Source organism: Hyaena hyaena, unplaced genomic scaffold, assembly GCF_003009895.1.
Source record: "Hyaena hyaena isolate Hyena2069 unplaced genomic scaffold, ASM300989v1 scaffold_124, whole genome shotgun sequence".
Lineage (NCBI taxonomy): Eukaryota > Metazoa > Chordata > Mammalia > Carnivora > Hyaenidae > Hyaena > Hyaena hyaena.
The window spans coordinates 3272831-3294279 of NW_024080755.1; the positions used below are offsets into that span (position 1 = coordinate 3272831).

Consider the following 21449-nt stretch of genomic DNA (forward strand, 5'->3'; position numbering starts at 1 on the left):
TATACCCAGCATGGAGCCCAATGCGGGGTTTGAACTCCCGACCCCAAGATTAAGACCTGAGCTGAGATTAAGAGTCTGATCCTTAACCAACTGAGCCACCCAGGCACTCCTAGAGCACCTACTATTTTTAATTTTATGTTTTATATTTAATTTTATGTTTATTATTCCCTTGATTTTCATTATTATTTTTATTACATATACATCCCTAAGTAATAACATTGCTAAGGTTTGTATTTGGGGACCAACTTGACAATAAACTATTTGTAAGAAAAAATAAAAAAATAAAATAAAATAAAATTTCAAAAAAAAATCAAAAACAAAAACAAAAGGTTTGTATTTGGGGTACTTTACTATTAAGCTGTTCATGGTTTTTTTACTTCTTTTTTTCCCTGACTTAATTTGATATTTTTGAGATTTATCCATGTTGATATATGAAGCTTTAGTTCTTTATTTTCACTATTGTATGAGTATATCATAATTTGTTCTTTTTCCTATCATTGGGTGATTGTTTAGGGGGTTATTTTTGCTATTAGAAGTAATACCACAGGGCGCCTGGGTGGTTCAGTTGGTTAAGCGTCCAACTTTGGCTCAGGTCGTGATCTCATGGCTCATGAGTTTGAGCCCTGCATCGGGCTCTGTGCTGACAGGTCAGAGCCTGGAGCCTGCTTCCGATTCTGTGTTTCCCTCTCTTTCTGCCCCTCCCCCATTCACACTCTGTCTCTGTCTGTCTCTCTCTCAAAAATAAACATAAAAAAAATAAATAAATAAATACCACGATGAACATTGTTGGATATTCTGTCTTTGGTAGTTTTATAATTCTTGTGGTACAAAGAGAAAAAAGCATTTAGACATTGTATAACCATGCTAAGTATTTTAGTAACTCTCTCCTACCTGTCCACATTTACATAAATATATTTTTAATTCATTTATATGCTGACAGGATAATTTCATAGCTGAGTGTTCTGAGCTAAAACTCATTTTCTATTGTTTAAATGAAGCTTATGAAACTTTTGAGTTATTTTTCTTCAGTTTCAGGCACATCCTGCAGCAGTGAATAAATCACTGAAATCGGTCAGGAGACATGGATCCAAGCTTTATTTCTTAGCTTCAAGAAATAGAAGGGGTTACTTAACATCTGTTTTGTTTACCATCATATCCCGTGATACTATGGATTGACCCATGCAGCTGTTCTGCCCCTTCTCTTCTGTCATCTGGGGTCATTCATGTGGCCACGTTCACCCAGCATTTTTGCCTGGGGCATCTGTTTTCATTCCAGGCGTGTCTCTGCCCATGTAACCTCTCTCTTACACACAAGGCCTCCCCTTAGGTCCTCTCTCTTGGATATCTAGACATTTTTCCAGGGTGGTGGCTGAGTGCCGAGTCTCGGTGGGGGAAGGTTTATCGAACCTCTACTTGTGTCATTGAGCTTGCTAATACCCCATTGGCCAAAGTAAGCCACATAGCCAAGTCCAGAGCCAACATCGGAGGGGACTTTACAAAGGTTTGTGTCCCAGGAGGCTGATTCACTGCAGCCATCATGCCAGGAGCCTGTGCTTTGTAAGCTGTAAAACAAGAATAAAAATAACTGCCGTCCATTTTCCCCCCATAGTATTGTGAGTCTAAAGGAGATAATATACTTGAAGGTAATAAATTCTCACTATTTTATTAAGGCTCTTTTGGTTGCAAATATAAACCTATCAGGATACACAAAACGAAGATTTATTAGAAACCCAAGGGACCAAAAGCAAGAAGTGAATGTTTTACAGGATGTGAGATTGCACTGGGGCCAGGCGATCTCTGAGCACCACCTCTCCTGTGTGTCTCCTTTACTTTTCTCCTCTTTTCTCTGTTCTTCTGTGTATGTAGGACAAAATTTCTGCTCATAAATGGTACCCTCAGTCCTCAAGCCCTACAGCCACCGGAGACTGCCTGTAGCCATCAAGGATTGAGTACGGAGTCTAGTTCAACCCCTAGGAAGGAGATTCCTATTGGTCTGTCTGGGCCGTGGGCCTCCCCTGGTTGTCAGGGGTCAACCATGCTCCAGAGGCTTACTTCTTTGGCCAGAGTAGGAGGCCCTGGACTGCGCAGACGACCCAAAGTTATCTCCTACAAGCAATGAACAGATAGAAGTTGTTGGTCAATGAGTTCAGGATGCAGGGAACGTGTGGGCATTTTGGAGGTGGTGAACATGGGCGTCTCCCGTGGTCAGCCTCTGTTTACACGTGCTTTCCAACTCCTTGTACCACCTGCCTTTGGACTCCAAATAAGTGGTTGGTAAGCGCTGGGGGTACCTGTTCTACAGGACATTTTGGAAAAGGGAGAGGTGGAAAAAGAAAATGGAAAGAAAGAAAAGGAAAAAAAGGAAGGCGGGGAGAGTAATCGCTTTACTTTTTTTTCCCCCCCCTCTTGTCACATCACTCTTAAGAGGGGGAGTGGGGAGGAAGCGAAGGAACATCTTTTCTGGGCCCCCTGCTGTTCTTTCTTCCCTCACCCACCACCCACAAGAGCTAACTGCAGCCGCACCCCAGTGTGTCACTCCACCCCCACTCCCGCCCCCCAGTTCCCCACCCTTCTCGCCTTCCCTCCCTGCAATATCTACCCTGAGATGCCTAATCCCCAATCCTCCATGAACCCCACTAAATCTCTTGCTTTGGCCACACCATCAGCTTGGCCAGTTGGAGGTTCGTTCCCTGGATGTCCTGGACCTAATATAGTCACTTCAGATGCATGTTCCCCTGGGAACATCTTACCTTCTGGGGGTAGAGGATGGGGGGCGGGTAACATGTCTGTACTTAAACTCTTTTTCACTCCTGTTTCCCTCCTACTTATTCTCTACATTTCAATGCACGAATTTTTGTTCTTGTCTAGTGTGATGGGAACATAAGTTTATTTGAACAGATGTCATTGACAGTCTAACAATGGCGTGGGTGAGCCATGCCACTGTTCCTGACTGTCACTGAACTCTGAGCTCTGTGGAATGTAAGCAGGCATGACTTAGGAACAGTGTTAGTTTGCTGCCACAAAGTCCCACAGACCAGGGGGCTTGTATTTTCTCACAATTCTGGAGGCCAGAGGTCCCAAGGTCAAGGTGTTGGCAAGTGCTTTCTTCTGAGGCCTTTCTCCTTGGCTTGGAGATGGTTGTCTTCTCCCTTTGTCTTCTCATCATCTTCACACTGGCCTTTCTATGTGTGTATCTGTGTCCAGATTTCCTCTTACAAGGGCACCAGTCACATTGGTTTAGGACCCACCCTAATCACCTCATTTTTTTTTAAATTTTTATTTATTTTTATTTATTTTTAATGTTTTATTTCTAGGAGAGAGAGAGAGACAGCGTGAGAAGGGGAGGGTCAGAGAGAGAGGGAGTCACAGACTCTGAAACAGGCTCCAGGCTCTAGGCTGGCAGTCAGCACAGAGCCCGACACGGGGCTCGAACCCACGAACCGCGAGATCATGACCTAAGCGAAAGTCGGACGCTTAATTGACTAAGCCACCCAGGCGCCCCCCCAATCACCTCATTTTAACCTAATTACTTCTTTAAGACCTTGTCTGTAAAACAGGGTCGCATTATGAGGAAGGCCTCTTCCCCACACATTTGCAGGCAGGTGGACTTTCCGCTAGGGTGTAATGAAATCTGTCTCTGACAACTTGAATGTACCTGACTTTGGTTTGATCAGTGGGGTTTACCAATTTGAGGAACAGAAAATAGAAGGGGCGTGTAACATGGTAAATACATGAAAGAAAAGCCCCATGAAACATCAACATTTTTAATCCATTGTAGGGTCTAGGAGGACATAAGAGTGATAGATTAATGTGTAATTACAGGCATGATAAGAATCTTTTGTTTCCCTTTTTTGTGGCCCCCTCTCACCGCATCCCCGAGGATGAACTCCAGGAAGACAGGAGCTGTTTCTCTTGTGCTCACTGCTGTGTCCCTTACAGCAGGGCTACTCATAAATATTCAGCAACTACTACTGTAGCAAATATTCTGAGAGTGCCTACTGCACGTCAAGGTTTGCACTCAATGTTGCGGACTTCAGGGTGAACAAAACTCGAAGCTTCCAGGAGTGTGAGATTGGATCCAGGAGCTAGATGTTAATTACCCAGTCACACTGTATGCTCGCTAGACTTCAGCTTCTGGAATAGAGGGGGATGTTGTAAAGCATGTGGCAGAGGGGCCTGACTGGTGGGTGCGGGTCCCGGATGGAAGGCAGTCCTGAGGACTTGACATTGGAGGCAAGGCCTGAAAAATGAGATAATCTCGACAAGGCCAGGGTAAGGGCGCACCGTGAGAGGAGAGATGGCTCTTGGCAGAATCAGCAGCTGTGCGAAAGGCCTACATGATTGATGTTTCCCGGTTTCTGTTTGATGCTGGGGAGATAGCTGCGTCTTCACGGAGCTCTCTGTGAAGAGGTTGCGTTAGGCTGGAGGCTTTAACTGGATCACAAAATCAGAATCTATTCTTTAAATCAGAATCTATTTTGAAGATAGAGAAGAAGTTAAGCTCAGGGTAAAAAGCATCTGAATATAAAAAGAAAAGTATATATTCCATGATATTTTCAGAAATGGCGTGAAAACAGTATGGTATCTTGATTGATTTGGCAATAGAGGCTCTTGGCGTAGTAGTAATTGATCGAATTACTACTCGGGAGTATTGGACAGGCAGAGACGTGGCTCACCGTGGTAGCTTTCATTCATTAAAAGTATGCTGGCCATCTGCTCTTTCTCTGCTGTTGAAGTGGTGAAGATGTCCCCATCATTAAAATGGTAAAATGTATTCTGCATATGGTTTGAAAAGTGTGATTTTAGTCTGCTGCGGAGACTTGGCTAGGACACTGATGACATGAAATCTTTGCTACACTTCAGTGATGAATGAGTGGAGTGTCACTAGCCTTGCTTCAGTACTTTCCTGAAAAGCCATTGGAAAACCCCAGCTGTCAAGGGACCCAGAGGGAAGAAAGAAAAGCCTGGCAGAGCCTCGCAGTGCTCTTGGCCTCCACCCTCCACCAGGGGCCTGGCTCTTGGGGCACGCCTTTTCGATATTGCTTCTTATGTTTAAATACGTGTGTAATTGTCGATGACCATTTGCATTGTGGGAGAACTAGATTGTTTTACTTCAATTTATAACAATTTATAACAATTCACGTTATAAAAAACTTGTAAAAACATGGGATAAGGGATGTACAGCTCCATACATTTATTAAAATCATTGTACAATGGCGGAATTTCATGGTATGTAAATTATCTCAGTGAAGCCATTAAAAACATTTAAGTTGGAAGGGAGCTTTTGATGTACACTGTTGTTATTCCTTCTGATTTTATCTTAATTAAAAAAGTAAATCCCTCTCTTTTGAGGTTACTGTTGATTTTTTTTTTCATGTACTAAAGTTGATTTGAAGGAAGTAATCTAAGGAAGTATTATTTGTGACCTAACATTTCTGCCCAAATGGAATGACTTAAAAATGTAATTCAAATGTAGTCATCTTATATTCACTTTGTTATTCATGAGGGTCTTAGAATTATTATTTTGGAGGTAAAATTTTCATTGGTGACTATGTTCCTGGTTAACCCTTAAAAGACTCTGTAATTGTAGTTTAGGGAACCTATCCTGTGCCTGGATTTGGGTCTGGGAAGCAGGCAGCTATGTGGCGGGAGATTCCTTTCTCTGACATCTTCTTACTCTTTTCTGCTTACCTCCTCTTCCTTTTGCTCTCTCCCCAAGCACAGGGATACTGAATGGCCCTTACATCCTTTCTTTGTTCCCTTAGCCTCTTCCATCACTTTACACTTCAAAATCTTCCATCACCTCCCTTGTCCCCGACCTGAGCTTTGGTCTCCTTGGCGTGGATGGTTTTACCACCCTGGCAGCATGAACTGAACACACAAATGTGACCCACAGTTTTGAGCCTTCCCAATGGTTGTGAGATAAGCAAGCTTCTTGTTTCCGAGCACGTCTCTAATTGGCAGATTTTCATATTTTCAGGCAGGGAGATTCTTTGGAGATGGGTCAGCTTGCCTCTTATGCTGTTCCACTACCATTCCATTTTCTGTTTTTTTAAGTTTATTTGTTTTGAGAGAGCAAGAGAGAGAGAGCATGCAAAGGAGGGGCAGCGAGAGAGAAGGAGAGAATCCCAAGTAGGCTCCATCCACACTGTCAGCACAAAGCCTGATAGGGGGCTAGATCCCATGAACCATGAGATTGTGACCTGAGCTGAAATCAAGGGTCAGATGCTCATGACTGAGCCTCTCAAGTGCCCCCTTCCATTCCATTTTCTGGTTAGAAGCCATTTGTTCTTTTTTTGTTTTTAATTTTTTTTTTTAACATTTATTCATTTTTGAGAGAGAGAGAGAGAGAGAGGGACAGTGCGTTAGTGGGGGAGGGGCAGAAAGAGAGGGAGACACAGAATCTGAAGCAGGCTCCAGGCTCTTAGCTGTCAGCACAGAGCCTGACTCAGGGCCCGAACTCACGGACTGCGAGATCATGACCTGGGCTGAGGTCGGATGCTCAACTGACTGAGCCACCCAGGCACCCCCCCCCCCTCTCTTTTTTTTTTTTTAAGTATTTATTATTTTTTTTAAGAGACAGAGACAGAATATGAGCAGGGGAGGGGCAGAGAGAGGAGACACAGAATCCAAAGCAGGCTCCAGGCTCTGAGCTGTCAGCTCAGAGCCTGATGCGGGGCTCAAACTCCCAAACTGCCCAAGATCATGACCTGAGCCGAAGTCGGACACTTAACCTATTGAACCACTCAGGCACCCCAGCCATTTGTTCTTAAACTCCAGTTTGTCTCAGTGATTCATGTGGCAGTGATATTAAAATTTTTAGCTTTGGAAAAAGGAAAGGATTGTTACAGTAAGAGTGACTGTATGTATGGACCACCTATTAAGGTGCTTTCTGTATTTATTCCCCTCTTTATGTTCTTTTTGAATATTTTTATCTATTGAACATTCTGAAGTGATTATTGTCAAATTATTGCCAGGCATGATTGTTTAAGAAAAGAGATTCTTGATAAATACAGTAAGTTGTCATTTACTTAGACGTGGGCCAGTATCAGCCATCCAGAGCAGAAAGTGAAGGCTATTGATTGGTTGAATTGACTTGATTTTCAGGTTTGCTAGAGCTTATGGGTTTGGGGTCCCCTCTTGTAGGGGCCAGTTGCCTCCAGCCCTGGAGCATGTCTGTGCCCCCTCTCAACCAGTAGTTTATCTTCACGCTGGCAAACCTGCATCATGAATAAAAATCCCAGTTATACTTCATGTATTTGTTATACCCAATAGGTAGGAAAATATGCAATACATTAAACTTTTCAATGAACATATGAGAATACATCTTCATACTTTAAGGTATTTTTCTATATAAATTCATTTTGCCCAATGATACTTTATAAGTTTGACTTTTCTAGTTTTCTAAAACTATTACAGACGGAAAAGATTTTATATTTTTATGCAGTATCAGAGATTGTTTCATTTTATGGCAGGTCATTGTTAGGGACCTAAATTCATCCTAAGCATCATAAGCTAACCTGAATATGTTTCTGATTCCACCATTTGGTATTTTTGAAATGGTGCCTATTAAAAGTGCCTCTTGCCCTAGATGCTCTCTTTGTGAGTCATTGTCAATTTTCTATAAACCCAGACTTGAGGAACCTATACTAGTCAACAGAGCAGCCAGTCAGGAGACATTGAGTAACTACTATGTATGGAAGGTGAACAAATTAATAATTGGCTTTTGAGTTGGTAAGAGAATTAGAAGGCCAATATGGTGTACTTTCAGCTAGTAGGTCCCTGACTGAAAGTAACGGTGCTGGTATAGTGGCAATATTATTTGTAGTTCCACTTACTCAGTGTACGATGCTCCCTAAAATATATTCAGGGATGTGTAGTGATCTCTTTCTAATGGGGGTGGGGTGGGGAGCATTTCTGTTAATGTAGTTAAAAAAAAAAAAAAAAGAAATGGCTTTAAATATAGACTAAAACATTAAATATACTATGAATTCATATCTTTAGAAATTTAAATTCATTTATAAATTTGCATAAAGCCTACTCTATAGATGTACTCATATTCACATAAAATTACTAACTGGACAATTAATAGCTTACGCAGTGGGTATCAATGAAGTAGGTTTTATGCACACACTCGACTGAATTTAAATTCCTACCAAAGATTTGTGTTTAAAAAAAAAAAAAAAAACCCAAAACAGGATCCTTCACATTGTAATATAATTTATCCTGAGATAAGCAATTAAGATACACCAATTATTAGATTCTCTTATAATGTATAGTATGTTAATATATAATGGCTCATTTGAAGAGACTTCATACATTAAAAAAAATGAGATCGAGAGAACCTAGTCAGATTCGGTTTCTAACAGCAACAGACTAGCAATGTTTGAAGAGATAATAGCCAAGAATTTTCCGAAACCAATTATGAATACAAGTCACAGCTTTAAGAAGTACTTTGAACCACAGGGGAAAAGTATAAAGAAAACCACACTTTGGCACCACAAAATGAAACTGATGAAAACTACAGACCAAGAAAACACCCTGAAAGCATACAGAGGAAAAGTACACATGAAATTCAAAGGCATGCAGAGAGCATTGATAGAAACAATGGTGCCTGTCTAGAATTTTGTACCTTCAAAAGTTAAGGAAAATAAAGACCTTTTGAGACAAACTAAAACTGAGAGAATTTGTCACCAGCGGGATCTGCTAAAAAGAAAGACTAAGAGAGTTCTTCAGGTGAAAGGTAAATGACTCTAGATGGGAGTGTGGAGATGTGGGAAGGGATCCCTATCCCTCTGTCTACAGAAAATGCCAATATGCTGGCAGATTTAAAGGAATTTGGCTTTATATGGAGCTTAAAATAGAATTAAAATACATAACAGGGTGCCTGTGTGGCTCAGTCGGTTAAGCATCCGGCTTCAGCTCAGATTCGTGGGTTCGAGCCCCATATCGGGCTCTGTGCTGACAGCTAGCTCAGAGCCTGGAGCCTGTGTCAGAGTCTGTGTTTCCTTTTCTCTCTGACCCTCCCCTGCTCATACTGTCTCTCTCGCTCTGAAAAATAAATAAAAAACAGTAAAAAAATTTTTTTTAAAAGGAATTAAAATATGCCATAGAAGTGATACGGTGTGGGAGGGGGTTGGTGTTCTAAGGTCCTCCATTCCTTGCCCAGGAACTGGTAAAACTGGTTAAAAAAAAAAAAAAAAGCTTTTGTAGGTCAGGGTTCATGTTCTCATCCCCTATAATACAACCACTAATAGCGCCTGGGTGGCTCAGTCAGTTAAATGTCCAACTTCAGCTCAGGTCATGATCTCAAGGTTCGAGCCCCGTGTCAGGCTCTGTGGCTGATCGCTAGCTCAGAGCCTGGAGCCTGCTTCAGATTCTGTGTCTCCCTCTCTCTCTGCCCCTCCCCTGCTCACACTGTGCCCCCCTCTCTCTCTCTCAGAAATAAAAACATTTAAAAAATTAAAAAAAAATACAACCACTAACAAAATAATAAAAGATTATAAAATGTGAACAAAGGGGGAAATAGAATAAAAGTAATTTTAAAAATCTCCCCAAAGGCAAGTATATAGAACAGGTAGGACCAAAAAGAGATGGTAGGTTTCTAAATGTATCAATAATTACATATGAATGGATTTAATACTCCATTAAAGCCCGAAGTTTTCATACTGGAAGAATAGCCAGATCTATATATAAGCTGCTCCCAAGGTAAGCACCTTAGGTATATGTATACAGAATGGCTGAAAGTAAAACAATAGAAAAAATTGTGCAAATGCTAACCTACTGAAAACGGATGTGTAATATACTAATATCAAAGCTGACTTTAAGGCAAGAGGCATGGAATGATCTACATCTCAGTAATAACAGAAGGTTTGAATCACCAGAAAGGTATAATCATTTTAAATTGGTACACACCTAAACCTAACTTCAAACTCTATAAAGAGCAGTGAGTCATTTAAGTTAAATTGGTTCAGACTGTCAATTTGAAATGACAGAGAAACATAAAAGTATTCTTGATGTCAGTTTGACACAGAAGAAAGAAAGGGTGAGCCAATTGTAATCTCCTTTCCGGATTCTCATTTTCCTTCTTTACCAATGTGTCTCCATCTTCCCGTATATGTGGTGGGAACGCAGACCCCTCCCTGAGGCATCATCTGTAGAAGCCCTTCAAGAATTTAAATGCTTGTATTCAAATATTCTGTGACAAACAACTTTGGAGTATATAGTCTCCACCTGTCTTTGGGTTAGTATTTATTTTCATGTGGACATAGATACGGACTCTACTGTGCCCTTTGTTTACACTGGACTGTGTTAAGACAGCAGGTGCTCATTGCTTCATCATTTCCCACCTTCTCTGAGAAGTGGACCCAGGAGAGGTGCAGGGCCTGCTTTGTCCCCAGGAATATAGTCTCTTCTTCTGGGGGCAAGCTAAAGGAAGTAAATGTGTGAGAGTCAACAGCAGACGTCTCTTTTTATTTTTGCCTTTGGTCATAACATCAATGGTTGTAGAGAGATACAGAGAAAGTAGAAAGTGTCCAAAAGAGCAGTGAAAATAGAACCTACAAGATAAATTATGTTTGTATGCTACGAAATGCACACTCTTGCTCTCTCTCTTAAATACATACATACATACATACATACGTACATACATAAAGTCTTAACAAAAAATCCTATCCTACTGAACCAGTTCAAGTTAGAACCAGTCTCTGGAAAAGGTGAGCTGGAAGAAAATAGGAAAAGCAAACTCTTTTTCACACAAATATTCCATTCACTTCAGTTGTCTGGCACATATGAATATGTACTGCATGTGCATTTCTTTCAGGAGCTCTTTTAGTTGAAGCTCACTTAAGGCATTTACCACAGTAACCAACGCCCCCGCTGCCTCCCTGCAAGGCCTGTTGGTGGAGGTACTGGATGCTCCGAGGGCTGAAAGCTGGTAGCTGATGGGGGACTGTGTTGGAAGCCCTCTCTCTCCTGGTGGATCATGGATTGTGTCTGTTCCCAAATCTGTTTCTAGCTATTAAGCTCATTATTGTAATTACGTGATTAAATATTAAGCCCATCAACTCTAAGTGCAAAAGGAAGACTTGTTTCTATGAAAGCTGAACTGAATACTCTGGAAATACTTAGATAAAGCCGTGTGGCATTAAAAAGAAAAAGAATAAGGTGGCTCAGTCGGTTCAGCGTCCGACTTTGGCTCAGGTCATGATCTCATGGTCCGTTGAGTTTGGGCCCTATGTCGGGCTCTATGCTGACAGCTCAGAGCCTGCTTCGGATTCGTGCCCCCCTCTCTCTCTGTCCCTCTCCGGCTTGTTCTCTCTCTCTCAAAAATAAACAAACATTAAAAAAAAAAAAAACAGCAACACTGACTACCATCAGTGGCTCATTCTCAAAGAAAAATTCTAGGTAAATCGATAGAGATTTGAATGTTTCATATGAAAACTAAAATTAAGGGGCTCCTGGGTGGCTCAGTTGGTGGCATCTCTGACTCTCAGTTTCGGTTCAGGTCATGATCTCATGGTTCATGGGATTGAGCCCCTCACTAGGCTCTGCGCTGGCAGTGTGCAACTTGCTTGGGATTCTCTCTGCCCCTTCCCCACTTGCATGGAGGTGCAAACTAACATTAAAAAAAGGGTTTTTTAAAGTCATCTTAAGCTTTCAAGTAAGATTAAAAGGACTAATGCCAAGCATAGTAATTAATTGTTCTCTGATGGGGGGTTTGGATTTGATCTAAAGAATATCCATGGAATGGGGAATAATGGTCAAAAGGAACTATAGTTCTATACGTTAACATTTACATTTTTTTTTTTAATGTTTACTTTTGAAGAAGAGAGACAGAGTGCATGAGCGGGGAAGAGGCAGAGAGGGAGGCAGAATCTGAAGCAGGCTCTAGGCTCTGAGCTGTTAGCACAGAGCCTGATGCGGGGCTTGAACTCACAAACCGGGAGATCATGACCTGAACTGAAGCTGGACGCTTAACTGACTGAGCTACCCAGGCACCCCAACATTTACATTTTTAAGCAAAAGAATGTGTTCATGTATTCTTTATAAAATTAGCATCAACGAAAATGGATTGCTGGACACTCATGGTTGGATCACATGTGTATCGTTATGTCGGTAGGAAACATGTAGATGAAATACTTCCCAGAGGTAAGGTCATGAGTATGTCTAAAAACATTTTCTAAAATTGGATGAAAAAAACTTTTTGATGAAAATATTCTGCAACTGTTTTTACTCTTTTAAGTGAGTCAGTTATTGTATAGAGCAATTGAATCTTTTCCAGTACTATTGTTTTAGCTTGCCTGACTGGTCATCCTTTTCATGATAATCATTTCCTTATCAGTTTTCTTATCTTGCTGGGGAAGTCAGATTTCCTTGTCTGTCTCTTCCTGGAGGAGCCAGGGTTACAAAGTGAATTGTTTCTCCCATTGTAATCCGCTAAAAAAGGTGAACGAGTATCTTTATGCCAAAGGACCTTGCGAGCCTGAGTTGCCTCCATATCTCAGTGTAGGGCTTTCACTGAGCCACACTTTTTTTCTGGTAGATGATATAAATTAATACAATAGCCTGCCTTGGTGCTTTTAAAAATTTAGTTACAGAATTATGCCTGATGCATACTAGGACTGCAAATCTTGGACTGGATGCTCCTTCATTTTTCTTGTCTTAAACTATAAAACCTATATTTGCATCATTTAACCCTGTAACTAACATGTTCCTTCTTCCCAGACTTTCCAGGCTTACAGGGTTATTATGTGCTCTTTCAACTAAAGCAAAATAATTACAGAAATAAAGTTTGCTATTATTTCCCATGAGGTTTTTGTTTTGCTTTGTTTTCTAGAGTCGGTGGTTTTGCCTGGAGGAGAGATCTCCGTGTCCAATTCAAAATTTTCATTTTCTTTCCATTGTGATCATTTTAATTGGGTGTTTTTGTTTCGTTTGTTTGAACACTAGTGAAAAAAGGTAGCTGTTTGGAGTAATGTTGATGTAATTCAAGAATTAATAGGCTGTCCTAGCTTTACCGTGGTCTTTGGCAGAAAATACACTTTTTAGTTTTTTATTCTCTGCTTTGCTAGGTAAGACTCCTAACAAGTTCTTTTTTTTTTTTTTTTTTTTTTAAGAAGCTTTAAAAATAAACTGAGGGGGTGCCTGGGTGGCTCGGTCAGTTAAGCATCTGACTCTTGATTTCTTCTCAGGTCATGATCTCACCGTTCATGATTTTGAGCCCTGCATTGGGCTCTGTGCTGATAGTGTAGAGCCTACCTGGGATTTTCTCTCTCTCTCTTTCTCTTTCTCCCTCTCTCTCTCTCTGCCCCCCTCTCCCTCTCTCCTCTGCTTGCTCTCTCTTCCTCTCAAAATAAACATTAAAGCTTTTTTTAAATAAAAAATATTTTTTAAATTGAGATGTAATCCACATGCCATAAAATTCACCCCTCTAAAAGTGTACAATTCAGCGGTTTTTAATACATTTTCAGGGTTGTATAATTATTACCATTAATTCCAAAACATCTTTGTCATCCCAATTTGCTTAGATTATAACTAGTAGAAATCTATTCCCCTATTAATTTTACTTTTCATGTTTTCTTTTTTAAAAATTTGTATTAAAGTTCTTTTTTTTTTGATGTTTTTTATTTATTTCTAGGAGAGTGAGAGAGAGACAGCATGAGCAGGGGAGGGTCAGAGAAAGAGGGAGTCACAGACTGAAACAGACTCCAGGCTCTGAGATGGCAATCAGCACAGAGCCCGATGCGGGGCTCGAACCCACGAACCGCGAGATCATGACCTGAGCGAAAGTCGGACGCTTAACCGACTAAGCCACCCGGGCGCCCCATTAAAGTTCTTTTTTAAGGTTATTTACTTATTTATTTTGAGAACGAGTGTGAGCAGGGGATGAGGGGAGAGAGAGGGAGAGGGAGAATCCCAAGCAGGCTCTGCACTGTCAGCATGGAGCCGCGGGGCTCGATGTCAAGAACTGTGAGATCATGACCTGAGCAGAAATCAAGACTCTGATGCCAATTTACTGAGCCATCCAGGCACCCCTTATGTTTTCTTTTTGATCAAATTGTGAGACTGAAAAGAGGAGATTAAAAGACTTAAGAGACCAATTAACCCAATGAGGTTCGGAGATCCATTGGAAGTCAACTCTAAAAAAAGACTTTTTTAAATCCATGGTTCCCACACTTCTAGCTGCTAAATGACTTCAAAGCAGATTCCAGATACACTGTATCCACCAGTGCTTTGGTATCTGTTTCAGCATCATTCAATGACCTAGGTGCTCTCTCCCTCTTTATCATCATGTATGGTATCATACATGGGCATCAAGTGCCCATATTCTATGGGTCTGTGTATGTCTGCTCTGTTCTCTGGTATTCATTTGACCATTCCTATACCACTATCCCTTTGTTTTATTTACCTGCTTTATAGTATGTTTTGCTATCTAGTAAATGTTAGCTCTGAGTAACAATAACATGAATTATAAAGATTATTTACTCCTCATAGCTATTCTCTGTAGCAGTCAGTTTTATCCCGTTCTGCAGATAAGAAAACCAAGAAGTCAACTGAGTATTGTGCTAAGTACCCGGTAAATAAGTGGTCAGCTAAAATTCAAGTTTGAGTTCTGACCTCATAGTCCAGCCCAATAAAGCCTCCCTGAAAAGGGAAGGCTGATATTTATAGATTTTCTCTGTTGTTTGATAATTTACATTCTATTTTTTCAGATTTAATCTTTATCACAAATCCCCAGATATATTAAACTTCAGGACATAATATATATATTTCTAAAGAGCACCTTTTTCCCCCCACATTTTTTTTCTGTAGAACTAGCTAACTATAAAAGTATGCATATTTTATTTTACAGGCCATTTCTGTATGCATATCTTACTTTAAAATGTATTTGACTTTGGAAGTTGTATTTCAGTATTGGCAGGATCAGTATTTTTTATGAAAAAAAAAGATGCATTTTGGTTTCCCAAGTGAGTTCATGCATGGAGTAAAACCTTTGTTCGAAGGTTAATATTTTTATATTTTGGCATTATGCCATTAGTTGGTTTACTGGAAAGGTATTTATTACATTTGATTATGCATATTGTGTTTTTCATTGCTGTGATTTATTAAAACCGTAATTTGCAATGTTAATATGAAATGTATCCAAAGTAAACTCCAGCTAGAAGGCATAAACTAGGGAAAGGATTCCTAGTGTTGGCTGTTTGCCAGCACTCTAATACAAATGATTCCTGTGACGTTAGGAATCCTATAGTAAGGATTTTGTTTTATTCAACAAAACGTGTTGACGTTCAACAGTATATTCTTCGTTACTAACTCCTATCCTTCTGAAGAACAAGTGTTATGTACTTTATTTATTACGTGTTAGTTTTATTATACGATAGATGCTTGATAACCTTGATCCATGCCTGAAATACTCCCTAGCCCGTGGTAGGTCCTTGGTTAACGTTTAATGATAATGAATAATGAAATGGCCTGTAAATGCCTTGACACTTTGGAGTAAATTTCCACCCTACTTTATAAAGAATTATAAAACTCTTCCAAACTCTTGTATCTATGAGATGCCTTACGTACATCTTCAAAGCATAGTTCCTAGAATGAGAGTTGATTGATATTTAGGGGAAATTGAAATACAATATATCTCTTCTAAGAACATTTTGTATATGGTGAATATATATCCATCATGTTGGTTTTCCACAAGAAATTACTGAAACACGATTATTTTTATTTTTGGTGCTAATTAGGTATTACTTTTTTTAAGGGTGTCTGTAACCTCATGAACTGAAAAATTGCATTTGCATGCTGTCTTTCATAGACTGTTTCTCATTTAATTAAAAATCGTTTGTGAGAAATAAAAATTTGGATTGGAAAGATCACTGTTGGGCCCCTGGGTGTTTTCTTTCCTTCTTTCTTGTACTTATTAAAGATTCCTTTAGTTTGTTTTACCATCTCCCTCCCCTCACCCCACCCATTCTCCTCAATATATTATTTGCTCACTCGCCTAGTGTGCGCATGAAGTGGTTTTGGAGTCACTAACTCATGCCCTTCCAACAGATTCACTAACCAGAGTACAGTGTGATATACAGTTCTTATTGTCTTTATCCTTTTAAAAAAAATACTGTTTTCCAGAGTTATTTAGGTGACTTTTGTCTAACCGCGTGGTTACATTTTCCATTTGTATTAGAGTTAAGTTGCTGTTTACATATCATTTTTCGCCTCCTCCCCACTTCTGATTGAAAGCAACTATTTCTTTATTTTTGAGGAGATGTGAAACATCACCATGGTCCTAAGAGTCAGAACTATGCAAGAGAACTCAGAGAACTATCATTTCCCCTGATCCCTTGTCTCTCTCCCATTTCTGCATACTACTCCTCTCTGTGGGTAACCAGTCTCATTAGTTTCTAACTTCTCTCTCTTATTTTCGTGTGTAACTGAGCAGTGTATGTGTATTTTCTCGTATCTTCTTCCATAAAGGCTGGCACGCTCTAGATATTCGTCAGTACTCTGATTTGATAGTAAATCTTCTATGACTTTATTATACCTTTGTTCTATAAATATATCCAGTTTATCCAGATAATACATCCAGGAATCATTTCTTGTCAGTTCCTAGAACATGCCTAATGTCTTTTCTACAGCCTCGTACTATTCCACTGAGTGGATGTGTCCTAATTTATTCAACTGCTGTTCTATGTTTGGACCAGATTGTTTCTAGTATTTTGCAAATACAAACTGTTGCAGTGGATACACTTGAGTGTACATACTTTTGGGCTGGTTGCATATCCTCAGGGTGGACTCACAAGAGTGGGATTGCTAGGTTTAAGGTAAGTGCACATGTTTTATTCTTAGGGATCACCAAATTTCCTTCCAGAAAAGTTTTATCTGTTTGAATTCCCACCAGCACTGTATGTCAGTGCCTGTGTCCCCACAGCCGTGCCAGTGAATGTGCTGTCATACCTTTTATTTTCCCCAATCCAATGGGTGAAAATGGTATCACTACATTTTAATTTACATCTCTCTAATTATGAGTGAGATGGAACATCTTTTCCCATGTTCAGGGCTGTTTTTATGTCTTGTCTTATGCTTTACGTTGAAGGTTATATGTAGTGTATATATATTTTGTTGTTAGATTATTCATCTTCAGGTTGCTAGGATAGTAGCACTTTACAAACACCAGACATTTGTGTGACTTTTCTCTTTCAGACCTTCCATGGTGGCTTATTTTAATTCGGCAGAAAGCGTTGGTGGGCAAACTTCCGGGAGACCATGAGGTCTGTAAAGTCACCAAAATTGCTGTGCTGTCGCTTTCTGACATGGAACCTCAGGATCTTGAGCTAGAGGTAAGGTAGCAGTCTCAGGAAATTTTATGGAAGCTTGGCGTAAATATAATAACAAATAGGAGGATTTGGTTTAATAGACAAAAATCATAATTTAGAACTGGATAATGTTTTTAAAAGTAATTTAATCTTGTGGTTTTCAAATTTCACTTTACTAGTGGAAATGTTCAAACTCTGTGAAATCCAGTGTATCAGATGCATAAAGACAGAGGTGGTGATAGAGGGGAGGGGATCCTTGGGACCCTGCCCAGTTGGCCTCTCCTGGAAGGCCACTTTCTGCTTCAGGAGGCCCTCCAACTCTGAGCAGTACAGGCTAAAAACTCCTGAGTTGGGAGAGAGCAGAGTTAGTCAAGAAGGTGAGATTTAACTTACTCTGTATCCTTTTTTTATCTGTGTTTCTTGAAAATTTTCTGAGCATCTATTTCTTTTGTAATTTTTTTTAAAAGTTTTTTTTTTTTTTTAAGAAAGAAACCACTGATCTAGTGCAATATTTTAATTTTTCAAGAGGAAACCAAGCCTACAATAGAGGGACCTAAGGCCAGAATAATGAGATTTCCCAGGGCCAGTAGTTTTTTTTCTTTTTTTTTTTTTTTTTTTACATCCCATGGTACCACCACTTGGTAGAAATAACCCACGAAAGCATTTGTATCATGTTTGCTGTTGGTGTGGGGATGTGGCCTCACTCTGCCCTGGCCCTGGGGTACCCCAGTCACTATGTGATGTGTGAGGCCCTGAAGGTTGTGTGGAGCATCATATCTGATGCCTCAGACCCCCTGTAGAGTGAGTCCTGTTGTGTCCACACTGTACCAATGAAGGAAGGAGACTTGGCAAGAGTTAACTTACCGGTGGCGCATGGTGGAGTCTGGACCTGGACTCAGGCCATCAGGTCCTATATCGCTCTGCTGAGCTCCCTCCCTGTTACCTAAGCAACAAGTAACAGGTACCAGAGCACCCACTATCCCACAGTTTAATACATGTTTTTCTAGGCTCGTTTCTTGGGCAGGAAATATGGGGACAGGGTTAAATTGTTTAAAAAAATAAATAAAAATAACAGTTATTTTTATGCTTCAGATTGTACTGGAAGTTTGACAATCTAATTTTTTTTATTTAAAAAAACCTTTTTTTTAGGTTTATTTATTAGAGTTGGAGACAGCATGGGGGGGCGGGGTGGGAGTGGCACAGAGAGAGAGGGAGACACAGAATCTGAAGCAGGCTCCAGGCTCCAAGTTGTCCGCACAGAGCCCTATGCAAGGCTCCAACTCACCAACCGTATATCATGACCTGAGCTGAAGTCAGACACTGAACTGACTGAGCCACCCAGGCGCCCCGACAATCTAATTTTTAGAAAGCAACATGAAAATGAATTTAAGAGGACTCTTGTATTTTATTTATTATAGGAATCAAAAAAAGATTAGAGTATTTCGTATTCCCCTTTATTGGTGCTAGAGCTAGAACATTAATCATCATTGCTCATCCAGTTAGGCCTATTAAAAGTAGGTTTTTGCAACCAGACTAGCAAAAACTCTGTTAGTTTACTAAACCAATAAATGTGTCATCAGTGTCTTTGGGTGGCTTTGCTGACAAAGATGAGCATGGCTTTCTGTCCCCAACCTTTGCCTTAAGGGGGATCACTCCTTGGACTGCCATTCTGGTCTAAGCACTAAGCTAGGGACCCTGGGGGTCGCCTGGGAGGCTCAGTTGGTTAAGCGTCCGGCGTCGGCTCAGGTCATGATCTCACGGTTCGTGGGTTCAGGCCCCGCATCAGGCTCTGTGCTGACAGCTAGCTCAGAGCCTGGAGCCTGTTTCAAATTCTCTATTTCCCTCTCTCTCTGACCCTCCCCTGTTCGCACGCTCTCTCTCTCTCTCAGAAATAAATAAAACATTAAAAAAAAAAAACAAACTAGGGACCCTGGTAGTTAGATTTAGAGCAGGGGACCAGCTTGTCTCGCACCTTACCCACATGCCAGTCTTTGGTTTGCACATTTGCACTCCCAACCCTGTCACTCCTCATCCAGAGAAGCTTGGGACCCTCGCTGGATTTTTCAGGGAAATTTTCTGATGCCCTTTTGCTCTCCGATCTGTAACATCCTTGAGTTTAGTAGCTGACTATTGTATAAATGGGGGGGGGGGGGAGGCAGGGCAGAGGGTAAGCAAATGACATTTACATGGGATATTTTAAACACAGAATTGTGAATATTATGAAAACTTTAAGTTTTTCATTCTTCACATTTTCCCTTTCTTCTCTATTCTCAAGTAAAACAGATTATCTTTAAATAAAAATGAAAACGAGATTTCCCCCCAACATGAGAGAGTTGAATATTTTTACAGCACTGTTGGACTGTATTAGCTATAGCACTTAGCACGGGCATTAAGGGTAAGGTCCATGTTAAAAGTTGAAAGTATGTAATGGTCCCTGTTAATTGGGGGTAAATATGACATAGAGAAAATATTTCCAGATCCTATTTTTGGCACACGTTTCTCCGAAGAGATGATTATTTTAGAAATCTGTACTTAAGCCTTTTCCCCTTTTTTTAGAAGAGCTTTTCAATAGTGAAAAATAGGAAAGGGCAGAGAACAGCTATGTCGGAAATCATGAATTGCTTCCTTATTTTCCAATATGTTAATTAAAATCTTTGGGATCTTTATTTCCAACTTCCATATAAATCCATTTAAAAGGAGCTTTTGGAAGCTTAGTAATCATTGTTATTTCTTTTGATTACGTAGTCAATTGTAAATGAGAAGGGAAAAAAACCCACTACTTAGAAATAATCGTTGTCCGTATTCTAGTGAGTCTTAATGGTTATTTCCATTTGCCTCAAGCTCTTTGAAGGAGCAATATTATTTTGAAATTTTTAGAGTAGTTTTCTTTTTTTTTTTTTTTTGCATTTTTACATATTTTCCTACTTCTATTATTTTTTTCATAAACATACATATTTTTAAACTAAACTGATGCTTACATTTCTTTCTACCTCTTTCTAATTTGGAGCTCTATGTATTGTTTTCAGTGCCTTCACTGGGTCCTTTCCCAGCAAGGCCTTGGGCTCTTTAGTGCGGTCACTCTTCTCAGACTTGCGAGGAGGGCATCATCTGTCTTCTGTAATTGGAGCAGAAGCAGTCTTACTCCGGAGTCTGGAATTTAATAGATTTTTTAGTTTTCTGCCTTGGTTGCCTTTTCACCTCAAATATTAGGCCTGTTTACCAATTTTTTAAAAAATCCCCTTACTATACAGTTCACCCATTCACGGCATATAATTCAGTGGCTTTCAATGTATTCAGAGTTTTGTGACCATCACCACAGTGCATTTTAACATACTCATCCTGTATGTTAACCGCGAAGAAACCCTGTGCTCGTTAGCAGTCACTCCTCATTTTTCTCCAAACCCCAGCTCCGTCAGTCCTAGGCAACCACTGATCAGCTTTCTGTCTGTCTAAATTTGCCTGTTCTCAACATGTCTTTTAAATGGAATCTTATAATATGTGGCCTTTTGTGACTGGCTTCTTTTTACTTAGGGCAGTGTTTTCAAGGTGCATACCTGTTGTTTGTGTATCTCAGTACTTAATTCCTTTTCATTCTACTGTTTGGATATATCACATTTATCCATTCACCAGTTGATGGATATTTGGATTGCTTTCACTGTTTGGCTGTTAGGAATAGTTCTGTGAACATTTGTGCACAAGTTTTTGGTGGGCACTTGTTTTCATTTCTCTTGGGCATCGCCTAGGAGTGGAATTGCTGGGTCATATGATAACTCTCTGTTCATCCTTTTTGAGGAAGCACCAGACTGCTTTTCAGGGCAGTGTGCCATTTAAAAAAAAAAAAAAAAAGATCTATACAAGGGCATGAAGAATCTGGGCAGGGGGGGAGGGGGAGATCAAATAGATAACATCGATGTTCTTTCTTGTGAAAGAACATCCTTTAAAGTTTTATAGCCTCTGTCCCGTGTCTGCATATCTTATTTGCTATATCTCATTGCCTTAATAGATAACTGCATCATTTTCCATATTTGGTTTCCCTTTAGACATCTGTTTAAAGGTTTAGCTCCACATGGACATAGATACCAACTTTGAAAGTAAAGTCATTTATTTTCTTTTTCTTAAACAGCAGCAGCAACATCA

General features: G+C 40.1%; 1 protein-coding gene across 3 annotated transcripts in view; it reads left to right on the forward strand.

Moving 5' to 3' along the window:
- The window catches only part of INPP5F (inositol polyphosphate-5-phosphatase F), an 85523-nt gene that overhangs the window by 21930 nt on the left and 42144 nt on the right, over positions 1–21449 (forward strand). For all 3 annotated transcript variants that reach the window (XM_039237328.1, XM_039237329.1, XM_039237331.1), the window contains exon 3: positions 17200–17336. In XM_039237328.1, coding sequence (XP_039093259.1) covers positions 17200–17336 — 137 coding nt within the window. The remainder of the gene's footprint in view (positions 1–17199; positions 17337–21449) is intronic.